The 12541-nt window shown below is 48.8% G+C and overlaps 1 protein-coding gene across 6 annotated transcripts in view; it reads right to left on the bottom strand.

Annotated features, from left to right (window-relative positions):
• Positions 1-218: 218 nt before the first annotated feature.
• LOC100721498 (S-adenosyl-L-methionine-dependent tRNA 4-demethylwyosine synthase TYW1) overlaps positions 219-12541 on the bottom strand; it is a 174872-nt gene continuing 162549 nt past the window's right edge. For all 6 annotated transcript variants that reach the window (XM_013148267.3, XM_063234465.1, XM_003465802.5 and 3 more), the window contains one exon: positions 219-2006. In XM_013148267.3, the coding sequence (XP_013003721.1) occupies positions 1785-2006 (222 nt within the window). In that variant the 3' untranslated portion in view covers positions 219-1784. The remainder of the gene's footprint in view (positions 2007-12541) is intronic.

The raw sequence follows: 12541 nt of genomic DNA, 5'->3' as shown, positions 1-12541 counted from the left end.
TTGCATCCTGTGAAATGTTCTTTGTACCTCAGCAATAGGAAGTGTTCTGTTACCCTGGGTCCCACGAGCCCTGGCAGCAAATTACAAACCCAAGAAGTGAGTGGTGGGAATCTCCGACCTAGAGAGGAGTGGAGTAGAGGTTATGGATAATCCGGGCTACTATGTGGCAGAGCAGTTTACTTTTCGCCCTGCTGAAACAAAATACTCAACACCCAAAGTTAAAAGGAGGAGAGGTTTATTTAGCTCACAGTTTGTAGAGGTTTCAGTCCATTACGGGCTGGTTCCAAGGCAGGATCACACGGCAGAGGGGCACCACAGAGAGAGGAGTAACAGTCCATGCAGGCAGAAGTAGCAAAATAAGGAAAGCAAAGATAACAGTTCTGTCCCTTATGGCTTGTCCAGGCCACTCAGGATGGGTAGCACTCCCCCTTAATCCTGTGCCCTTGAGCCTAGCACTGCACCAGAGTTCATCCCAGCACCACACATTCTAGACCCAACACCACCTCCGACTGCATGAGGCTTTGGGGAGACATCTAGACACGGCCACAGCAGCAATGGAACTGGACTGAACTGTCACTGATCACGTGGGACCCCGCATGCCACATCCAGTGTCAGAAGTGAAATCCTGAAAGTGATGTAAACACAAAGACAGGATTTTCCTGTAGTCACCGTCTTCCACTTAAAAACGAAATATGGCACTCAGTGTTCAACTAAGTGGGTAGGTGTACATGATATCATCTGTGGATTTTAGTTCACTATAGAACAGAAGCTCTGATAAAACAGTGCAACATGAAAGGGCGGGTCTGCTGGGGCTCAGAACTATGTGACCAGAGAGATCTTAAGCATGTAAAAGAATATTCATATGTCAAGTCTTTATGAAAGACTTTCATTAATTTTTTGGATAAAAGAATTTTAAAATAACTTTGACAACTGAAATAAAACTATTAAGCATGATGTTTTTAACTAGAAACAATCTGAAATTTAAAGACCAGGTTGTGTCGAGCAGCAAGGGTCACGGGAGGGAACAAAGATGGCGGCCTGCTGTGAGGCGAGGCCAACGGCGGCCTCCAGGCCTGGCGCGGCCTCCTCACTGCGGAGGGTGCTGCTGAGGCTGGGAATTGCTGTCATCACAAGTTGATTTCTCTGACACAGAGCTTCTACTCTGATCCTGCCCGTATAATATGTATGGGATTGGAGGAATCCAGTACAGTGCAATGTCCAAAACAATTTCCCACACAGTTAGTAAAAGGCAAAACTTTAAAGCAGTTGGTGCAGTATTTAAGAAACTTGAAAACTGTGACAACTTAAAATATTTCCTGGAGTATCGTGTAAAGGCATCAGGAAGGGGTGGCATTCTGATATAGTAGCTAAGGAAGGCACAGCCCCACGCCAAGTGGCAGCTTAACAAAAAACCAAGAGCCCAGAAGGAGGAAGAGGCAGGGCTGTTTATTCTTCATACAACACTCATGAATAGTGTTTTAGGAAATCTTCCTAAACTATGACTCAAAAAAGTATTAATTATGTTCTGCTCATGACTGTCTTCTCCCCCACAAAATGATGGTCCTCTCAGAAATAAAATCCAGAAGTGGCCTGAGTTCTGGTAAGAAATGCTGGGCCAAGTCTAGGCACTCAGAGTGTGGATGCAGTCTCTCCAGTCCTGTGACATGACTTGCATCTTAACTGCATGACATCTATGTGGCAGGGTTTGTCCTTGGAAGTCATGGGAATCCAATGACCTCCTGGGTCCCTCCTCTTCGTCCTTTACATGATGACGTCAGACCAGCTCAACATCCAGCAATGTTTTTTGATCTGCTCTTCCTCTGATGTCTCGTGTCCTTGGGATCAAAGCCTCTTTCGCTGGCACCAAACAAGGCCCAATGAGGAGTTCGGGCCATGTAATTCTCTGCACAGAAACTTCTGGATCCACCACTATCTTCGTATTCCTGGATGAGCTCCTGGAAGCGGTTGTAATCAATCCACGTCCACCATTCTCCATCAATCTTGAACTGAAAAGAAAAAACTTGTCAGGCTAGAAGGAAAAATATAGGGGAAAACAAACACACACACACACACACACACACACACACACAGGAGAGCCTGGTTCTTTTTCCTTGCTTAAAGTAAAAGCTTCTACACATCCCAAGGATAGTTTCCTACCAAAAGCCCAGAGCTGGAGCGGTGAGGGTTTCCTGTCGCTGCCCCTGAAGTCCCAGCGCTGGAGAAATGCTTCCTGGGGGTGGAGGGCCAGCAGTGGCCCTGGCAGGGAGCTCGACCATGCAGCAATGGCCCAGCCAACTCCGAGTCCTGTGTCACCATTGCTCACATGATAGAGTTTCATGATTGTGTCAGAAGCCTCTGTAGAAGCCTTCTATTACTGAACTCAGCATGAGTTATTAGTAAAGCTTTAATCAATGACTTCTAATTCCGAAACGCTAACTAAATGGACTCCAACTAGCCTTTCCAGACTAATGTGCATACAACATCTCATTAGTAGAAAGCCTTGTTAAGAATTTCAATTCAATAAAGAGGGATAATCCAATTTGTACTCTCAAGAAAATTGCTTCTCCAAAATCACTGTACAGTAATGACCTGGAATGAAGGAAACTGAGGCAGCTCTGCAAGAAAGCCTTGCTGAGCTGTGAGGGCTTTCAATTCACAGCACCTGTAAAAGGTTGGCATCCGCCGGGGTGAATGTATATCTAATACGCTGACACCTGACTTATAAACAGACACGGACTTTTTGTACCACTGTCTTAAAGAGAGAAAAAAAGAAATCTGGCCAACTCTACGAACCAAGACAAGCAACAGTTTCCTGTTCCAACCTAAAAGCATAGTGAAAACACCTAGGTGCCTGGGTTCAGAGAAGTAAGATATGCTGAATTTAAATAGCATCTGGCTTTTCATCCAGCAGCTGCGCGCTTTGAGGGGAGATGCCAAATAAATGCATAATTAGCCAGATATGAGTTTTGAGACATTTTCTTCTAGTGACACCATTCCTTGAGATGGTGCCTGAGGACTCTGCGAACACTGCTAGCTGTGGTGTGAGGTCACACTGTCATCTCCCTGCCCATGCTGACCGCTCGAATGTCCCGCACCACTGTGAAAGCAGCCGCATAGCCGAAGGAGCCCCCTTCCCAGGCCCTCACCTCCAAACAGCCAGATCCATTCACTCTTCGCAAGCAGAGTTTCTGCCACCAGTGGCCTCACTGGGACTCAGGAAGTCTTCAATCGTTCTGATCTCAGTCTGGACTTCCTTTCTCCCAGCCCATCAGAGGAGCTGAGAGTATGTGTACACTACAGAAACCCTGCCCAGAAACACAGCTGCACACCAGACCTGTGTCTGCAGGCTCTTCTCGAGCGGTCCTCCCCGCAACCCTCCTTTTATTTATGTAGTGCTGGAGACTGAGCCCAGGGCCTTTGCACTGAGCTACATCCTCAACCTTTTACAATTTTGAGACAGGATCTTACAAAGGTGCGAAGTTAGCCAGGCTTGGCTCAGACTTAAGATCCTCCTGCCTCGGCCTCCCAGAGTGCCAGGACTGCAGCTGTGCTCCCCACGCTGAGCTTGCTGTCTCCCCGTCACCTCCCTGTGCTGTTCATTCCCTCTATGTGATCCACACCGACTACGCCTCAGGTCTCCTTGTCCTTTGTTCCAGCACCATGACAGAGCCCCTGCACAGGACCTTCCTGTGTGGAGCTGGACCCCAGCAGCACACCGTCCCAGTCCTGGGTGACTGTGCACCCCATGCCCCGGCTAAGTGAAGTCTAGCTGCCCACTGTGCCTCCACTTGGAACACGCAGAGGTTGCCCCTCCTCCTCACTTCTGAACAGGGCAAGAGGGCCTGCGAGGTGAACATCCGCCCTGTCCCTGACATCCTGAGGGACAGGACGGGAGGCCACGTCAGACATATGTGACACCACGCTCCGGACAGAGGGTGACTCTGACGTGTCCCAGGAAGAGGCGCATCACTGACATGCGTGTCAGCGAGACCAGGCCCCAGAGAGCCTTCCATTGTTCCCACCATGGGCACTTATGGAGGCCAAAGACAGCCCAGCCAGGCTGCCGAGAGGTCACTGAACAGTAGAGCCTGGAGGGAGGGGTCTGTGTGTGGCCCCAGCTGCGGGCGGGACTAGGGCACCGCACAGCCTGACCGCACAGTGTGACCGCACAGCCACCGCTGCACACTTACGCCAGTCTGAAGCTCAAGGCTGACAGCAGCACTGCCTAAGAATACCACACCACTGCATCACAGATCAGGCTTCCTGTCAGCTGGGGCTGCTGCTGCAAAGCACCAGGTCCAGGCTTCTTCAAGGACAGGAAGGCGAAAGACTCCTGGTACAGACCCTTTGCTGGCTTCGGCTGCCTGCTCCTCTCCAGTGTTTGCTTGGTTTGGAAGCGGGCAGACGAATTTGCTGGCTGGGATATGTTTGTGTGTGTTTTTTCAGCACTTGAGACTGAAACCAGGGCCTTTGCACTGACCTACATTCCAAGACCTTTTCTTTTTCATTTTGAGACAAGGTCTTGCTAAATCACTAAATTGCAGAGCCGAGCTCCAGCACGCTATCCCCTGCCTCTGCCTCTCACAGAGTCCTGGGCATGTGCCACCCTAGGATCTCTCACTATGTAGACACCAGTCCTAAGAGATCAGGGACTCGTCCTCACAACTTTATCTACTTAGAAATTCAGTCTCGGTACAGCCATGCCACAGGTGAGGCCCCCCGACATCTGTGGGGGCGTGGTCAGGCCCTAACACTATGTTACACTATGTTAACACTATGTTAAGATTACACTGCACCCAGACTGAATCTATGTATGGCTCCCTCCCAGGACAATCTGAAGAAAACCAGCTCTGAAAAAGCCAAGCTGCTTCATGCAAGAGGCAGATGCTAAAGGGCAAAACTGAGTCTGAGTGACACACATACTGCTGAGAGGCAGCTGCATATAACGAACCCCCAATCACCAAATTAGAGGTTAAGTGTCTTGAGACCTGAGGTCAGGCCGAGGCAGCAATCCCTCAAATCCAACAGCCAGGAAGAGCTAAATCCATGCAGAAATACAAATAACTCAAAAGGTCACAGATGATCTCAGAGACACAGCACTGATCGGGGCGGATCTGCGGCCTCAGGGGCACCAACTGCGGCTCACTGAGATCTCATTTCTCACACACGGAAAACCTGTGACACAGGTGACGACGACAAAGGCTCCTTGTCATTATAAATGCTGTCCACAAAGATCCGATTACAGACTGTGGGTTACACAGACGCAAACATTTTGCTTTCTCTTGAAGTTCTACCTAAATGATGGCAAGGACGTTTTACAAATTGTGTGTAAATCTAAGGCCAGGTTTGGTGATACACATTTGTAATCATGTACCAAAAAATTATACACGCAAAAAAAAAAAAGTGGGGTACTGATGATATAGGTCAGTGCAAAGGCGCTGGGTTCCACCCCCCAATCACTCACACACACACACACACACACACACACACACACACACACACCATACTAACTCAATGAGATCAGAGGAGGAGAAAATAGAATCAAACTTTCAGAAGCAGAAGAGATGATGGGCAGGGCAGCAACAGGCTCTGCAGACCCCAATCTCGGCTTAGGAAACGGGGAGCTTAACACGCCCCCCATCTATGCTCCCTGCTCCCAAGTGCTAAGAGACAGTTTGTGTTGGTCACCCTGGCAGCAGAGAGTGACACGGACAGCCAGGAACAGAGCTACTGCAGTGGGAACAGACCAGCGGTGGCCACGAGGGGTGGGAAATTACAAGACCCTTCAGAACAGCCTGCAGCACAAACCCAAAGATACTGGGTCTTGGGTTCTCTAAGGCAAATGCCCAGACAGGGACCCTAGGACAGAGTCAAGCCACACGTTCATTACTCTTGGGGTGCTTCTGAGTCACCCACTGTAAGTATGAACAGATAATCAAGCCCGTCGGGTAGCTGAGGAAGACTTCTAACATGACAGAGAGAAAAAGATAAGAACTCAATGAACAGCCTGTGCGGGAGAAAATGAAAACATTAAAAAACAACTAAGGAAAATAGTGCTGATCTTACAGAATGAATGAGAGAAAACACGGCAGTCAGTAAAGATGCTGTAACTCAAAAAACAAAAAGATTTTGATTTTTGTAACAGGGGAACATAAATGAAGGATTCACCAACAGTTCACAGGGTATAGAGAAAAAAACAAAGAATAAAACTAGGGGAGAGAAGATAAGAAATGACTAAGCACAATACAATCCAAGAGACCAAAACTGGAGACTTTCTTTCTGTGAATTCTGGAAAGAAAGGAGAAAAGGAGGGAGGAAACTTTAAAGAAATAATTTCGGAAGTGCAGGTCATGAGTTTCCAGGCTGGAGCTGCACCAGTGGATAAAAACAGACACCCGGTCTGAGGGGTCACAGTGCGGGTCCAGCAGGCGAGACAGGAGGTGGCACAAGAAAAGCAGGGCCGGGAGTGGGGGTAGGAGTCAGAGCCACCTGGTCTAGGTGAGCAAGCTGCCGGCTAACAGCAGCCGCGCCCCGCAAGGTCAGCTTCCCACCAAGAACTGCAGGCAGGTGAGAACACGCCGGACACACGAGGTCTCAGTGAGCTCCACCTCTCCAGCCCGTTCCTTGGAAATGGACTGGTTGCATGGGCTTCATGTGGGTGAGGGAGAAATGGAAAAGAAACATGGGGTCCCAGGAACCAGGTCTCTCCACAGGGAGGAGCTGAGGAGCCCCAGAGTGAAGCCTCACACTGCATGTGCTTGTGTCGGAACATGTGTGTGCATGTGAGTGTACACTCTGTCCAAGGTGGATGGTCAGGATGTGTGAAACGGCCAAAATCAAATTCATTAATTAATTTGTCAAAATAGATGAAGTCCCTAGAAAACCCAACACACGTGGAAGTCTGGAAGAGTCACACAGGACATCAGAGCCCAGGAGCTGAATTATCTGAAGAACATACAAATCTAGGTAGATGGAAGAGGACCGCTCTAATAACAGCCACGTCCCCGGGCAGTTCTGGGGACAGGGTAGGTGTCTGTATCGAGTTGTAGATCGTTGGAAGCCTGTCTGTAAATTCCAGACCCCAGGACACTTGCACTTCTCCCAGCACAAACCTGCACAGGGAGCCCCCGGGTAGAGGCCCCCATTGCTAACCTTTCTCACTCCAGAGCCTGCTCCAAGGCAGAGGTAATTGGACAGATGCCTCCCAAGGGGATCACCAGGGTCAGCACAGCTGCCCTGGACTTCCATCCCCTCTGGCTAAGCACTAATTTTAAAAACTGACTGGAACTAAATAGAATGGCCAGAGGGCGAGCTCTTCTTCCATAGACACTAGAGTCTCTGCAGTAGGCGAACAGGTGGCTTCCTGTCTTCTAGAAAAGGCAACGGCTTCCCAGGACCTTCAGCTGTAACTGCTGCATGACGCACCTGTACCAGCAGCCCCACAGCTACTTCGGACTCCCCACGCCACAAGCAAAAGTCCTTATTATTGAGCTTGTACATACCCTGCCTCTGCCATGCTCCGCTCAAGTTGTTGCAGTTTGTAAATTAGAAAAGCTATAGATGCTGCAAGAGTCATTCAAAGGCCCCATTATTTCCATGTATCCAGAAGTTAAAATAAGAAAATTCTACTATGAGCTGAAAAAAAAAAAAAAAAAACAGTAAACCAAGTCTATTTATTAACATCAACACCAAGGTTATTTCGTGTGACTGTTCCCTGCCTGGTGCCTCAGTGCTATTTACTGAAGAGCCAAGCGGCCAGCACGCAGAGAAAAGCCCTCCTCCACAGCTGTGCTGCCCCTGCACCTCGATTCGCTGGGGCAGAGCTGCCCTGTGACGCAGCCCCCTGTCACGGGCGAGAGAAGCAGGAGACAGGATCTAGGATGTGGAGTCGCACCAGTGAAAAGTTCAGCGGGCTCCTGCACCAATCTCGCTCTTCAACTACCCGCAATTCCAGGGTCCTGATCAGCTTCAGATGTCACTTAGGTAAGACGACTTTCAGAGCTCGCTGAAGGCTGTCACACAGATGGTACGGTTCTTTGGGCTCCTAGATCATTATAAATTAGAATCAGCCAAGAGGAAAGGCTCGGGGACCAAGCCCAGGAGCTCCATGCACAGAGCTCCAGCCAGCCTGTCCTGGAGGGGACCAGAAGTGCTGACCTCCCAGCAGCTGCCAACAGCAGGATAAGGCCCTGCAAACCGGAAGTGCACCTCAGCCCTGGGCTCCCCAGGGTCCCGCTGCGGTGCTTGGATGCTACTGTCTAGTGATGAGTCCTTCTGGAGCCCGAGTCAGTACTGTCTGGCCCAGGCCTCTCTAAGCCCATGGCCAGTGTACAATCTGATCTGGCCCAAGCCTACAGAGAAACAAAGACACTTGTGTCAGGCCAGAAAGTCCAAGGGCTCAGAGAATCTCCCAGAAGTTAAGGCAAAGGTCAGTTCTTTCTTCAGATAAAATTGCTCATTTGCTGCATAATCAGATTTCAAAGGCCATTTATCATGGGTAAAAAGGAGTAACATAAAAATAAAACAGGAACATTAATTTAAAAAAGAACCACACTTCAGGGCTGGGGACTTAGCTCAGCGGCATAAGCACCTGCCTTGCAAGCAGGCAGTCGTAAGTTCGATCCCTGGTACCAATAAAAACGAAAAAGACAAAAAAAAAAAAAAAAAAAAAAAGGACCACACTTCATTGTTGTACCCCTCTGGTGTGTGTGTCTGTGTGTGTGCGCGCGTGTCTGTTCACAGGGACTGAACCCACACTGAGAGCCTTCACACTGAGCCGTATCCTCAGCCTTTTTACTTTCTTATTTTGAGACAGTCTTGCTAAATCAGTAATCAGAAATTATTTTATAGAGGAGTCCTCCAAATACAGGCCCTCCTAAGACTCACACACTGGGACAGTAGTAGCTAAAGGAAGAAGAGGGGCGAGGGGCTGTCAGGCCTCCTCGTACCCCGAAGACACACTAATGGGGTGAGAGTGGAGGAATTTCAGGGGGAGCTTGAGGGATGAGTGATTCTGAAATGCTGAGATGGTTTTTGGAAAACAAAAGAACAGCTACAGTGGTGTCTCAGTCACTTTCCCATCGCTGGAACAAAATACCTGACACCTGCGACGACTTCAGGAGGAAGAGACGTGTATTTCAGCTCACAGTTTCAGCCACCATCAGCCGGCTCCAAGGTGGAAACGGCACAGTACAAGGTGCAAGAGCCCGGCCAAGGGAAGCTGCTCACACCGGGGTGGTCAGGGACCCCAGGAGCTGGGCACAACAATAGCCCTTCCCAGGTGGGCACCCAGCTCCCTGAGCAGGCTGCACTGCCCAGCACAAGACCTCTGGGCCGTCTGAGACCTGAACTGTCAGCCGCAGAGCCTCTGGGATCACTCGCGGTTATCATTCCGTTCTCCTGCAGCCCTGCACCTGTGCAGCTTGTTTTCTGGGCACAAAAGGCTGGGACCACAGAGCCAGCCCTGAGCCCCCGTGACAGTGGACACCAGACAAAGGCCGCCCTTCACTGTGGGGAGGGTGATAAGCAAGGCTCACGTTGGCGATGGCTCCCCTGGAGCCATTTTGGGAGACAAAGTACAACGGTGAGATTAAATTCTAGATACACTCAAGTACAGTTTAACAAAATTTATCCAAAAACTCATTTTCTGGAGTTAAATCTTAATCTCCAATTCCATCAAAGCAAAGCTAAATCCTCCAAGCAATGTCACCAAAATGCTAATTTTTCCTGGCATTTCTCTAAAAGTAACTGCAGGTACCCTCAGGCCCCTGTGAAAGTGAGTTAGGTGTGTACCAGGCACTGCACGCAGGCTCAGAGCAGATACTCGATTCCCTCCCTGCTCCCATGCAGAAGGGCTCAGGAGGTGACAGCTTCTCCTTCCCTCCTTCATGTGTGACAAACCTGTGCACCCGAGAGGAGGCCTCTGTGATCAGCGCTTCCAACCCACAAGACCTCAACTGTGGCCCAGATTTCCAGACCCAATAATCCTGATGTGCAGGACAGTGCTGCTGGGGTTGTGGGGAACGCTGTTCCGTTGCCCAGGGACACCTCGCTGTCCTGACCGCATGTGACTTCCCTGTAGTACTTGAGAGGCAGTGCAATGTAGCCCAAAGTAGGCTTTGCATGTTGAAATATTTGGGAGGCATTCTAGTTGTTCTCTATTTGTCCTTGGGCAAGACATATTCCTTTAGCCTCAGTTTCCTCCTTTGGAATATAAAGAAAAATAGCACCTCTGATTCGAAGATTTTCTTGAGGGTTAAATGAATTAATGCATGCTAAGTGCTTGGCACTGTGACCTCAGTGAGTTACTCACTTGAGTTTCTCAGCGATGCCAAAACTGTGACACAGACATGTCATCGGTGATGAAAGACGCTAGAAGGTAATGAAAAGATTATGCTGGACGACAGCAAAATAATATCTTCAATGTGCCAAGAGGAAACACTTCAATTTAGACTTTTCTACTCTGATAAGCTATCATTCAGATGGAAGTCAAAGATTTCTTTGGAAAGAAAAAAGGGACTAATTTCCACCATTCACGTCAGTCAGAAGGAAACTGTATCTAACAAGAAGTGGGGTGCTGGAGACAAAGTGAACCCAGTCAGCAGCATTCATGGGGATACAACGGGCGTAAGCGCAACCTTGGGCAGGCACAGGAGGGCCCTGCGCTGTGGGCAAGGTGGAGAGCACAGCCGATCACCTGCAAAAATCAACCAAGTGCAAACCTCGGAACCGAGGCGAAGATGCTCGCAGGATGAAAGAGCAGCGCTGTAGGGTATTTTTCTTCATGCTGGCAAAATTACACCAGCAAAATCTTTCCAGCGAAGGCTGGACAGTAAACCAGAGTTCACTTCCATCATTTTCAGCTCCTCACTCTGACGGCCTGAGAGGGCTCCCTGAAGCTGCTTCCTTGAAGCTTGTGGGAGCCAGACTGGCCTTTCTTCCAGACCCTGGAGGTCTGCATCCTGCAGACCTCCACTTTTCAGTATAGAAGTGCAAAAAGGCGCTGTTTCTTTCACTTCCCCTCATTGGTGCAAGCCATTTCCCCTCTGGCTGAAGTGATTCCAGCTGATATCAGGGATGGCACCCTCCCCATCCTTAACCTCATCCCCCATTTTGGGAGACAAAATGAAAGCGTCAGGCACTCAAAAGTAACTATCCAGACCTGGAAAACTAGGTCTACATGCTCAGGAAACACTTGACAAGATCTTAAATTTACACCCTGTGCTATTTCTCAGCAAATAGAGCACACTCAGTACAGAATCGAACCCCAAACACCCCAGCAACCCTGGGAAAGGGAGAAAATCTGATTTCCAGGGTTACCACATTACTAAATACAAATGTTCTAACAGGAAAAAGTCCCCAGGCATTAGAAAGAAACAGTAAAGTACAGCCTATTCAGAGGAAAAATATCAATCAATAGCATCGATCAACAGCATTGATCAACAGCAAATGATCTTGAGAAAGATCTAACGACAGGTTAAATAGACAAAAACACTGAAACAATGTCTTAAAGCTGCTTTAATAACAAAAAGAAGATATGAAAGAAGGTCAAGAAAAGGACACATGCACCAAACAGAAATATTAAAAGGACAGAAAATCAAAAAACCTGAAGCTAACATTTCATTAGGTTCAAAGGTAGATTTGAGTTGACAGGAGAAACAATGAACTTTAAGACAGAGACAACTGAAATTATTAAGGCGAAGGAACAGAAAGGAAAACGGATTTCACAAAGGTGAACCAAGGCAGGGGACCTGTGGGCCAGCAAGACAGCCACCATGCACATGTACCCTGGTGGAGCCCCAGCAAGAGGAAAGAGAAGAGGCCAAGAAAATATTTGAAGAAACAATGGCTGAAAATTTTCCAAATTTGAAAGTCATCACTACAGATGCCCCTCGAGTTCTGGTGGTGCTGCATCCTGATAAACCATCATCTGTTAAAAACACTCCCACGTTCAAAGCGCATTTCAACATCACAGCTTAGCCGGTCCACCATCAATGTGCCCAGAACACACACTTTAAGCTAGAGTTGGTCAAAATCATCTGGTACACAGCCTATTTATAATAAAAGGCTGAGCGTGCCACATAATCTACTGTACTGAAAGTGCAAGATAGGAGCCAAGGCTTCTGAGAGAAAAGGCCGATGCGGAAACTGTATCTAGCAAGAAGTGGGGTGCTGGAGACACCCCACTGAGGCCCACAGAACCTTACAGTACCACAGTCAGGAAGTGCTAAGAAAGGCGTAGGAAAGACAATAGCAGAAGCCAAAGCTCACGCTGACGTGGGCACGGTCCAGGAGCCAAGCATCCACACAGACACCCAGCCAGAGACAAAGCTGGACAATCTGAGCATCCGAAGACAGAGTAGCATTGGGTTATAAACCAGGGTGTAATTAACAAAGGGGAAGAGGCAAACCCTAATAACTCTGGGCAGCACGGGCTGTACCCAGTGACTTCCTGCTGCCGAGTCCAGTGTGAAGGACAGGGCAGAGCGGGGTGGGTCCCCAGGGCAGAAGCCCAGCACCGCCTCTGAGAGCCTAGGAAGAA

This window comes from Cavia porcellus, unplaced genomic scaffold (genome assembly GCF_034190915.1).
Source record: "Cavia porcellus strain 051 isolate PalLab524CR breed Dunkin Hartley unplaced genomic scaffold, mCavPor4.1 scaffold_23, whole genome shotgun sequence".
In the NCBI taxonomy this organism is placed as follows: domain Eukaryota; kingdom Metazoa; phylum Chordata; class Mammalia; order Rodentia; family Caviidae; genus Cavia; species Cavia porcellus.
This window is presented reverse-complemented; position numbering and strand designations above follow the sequence as displayed.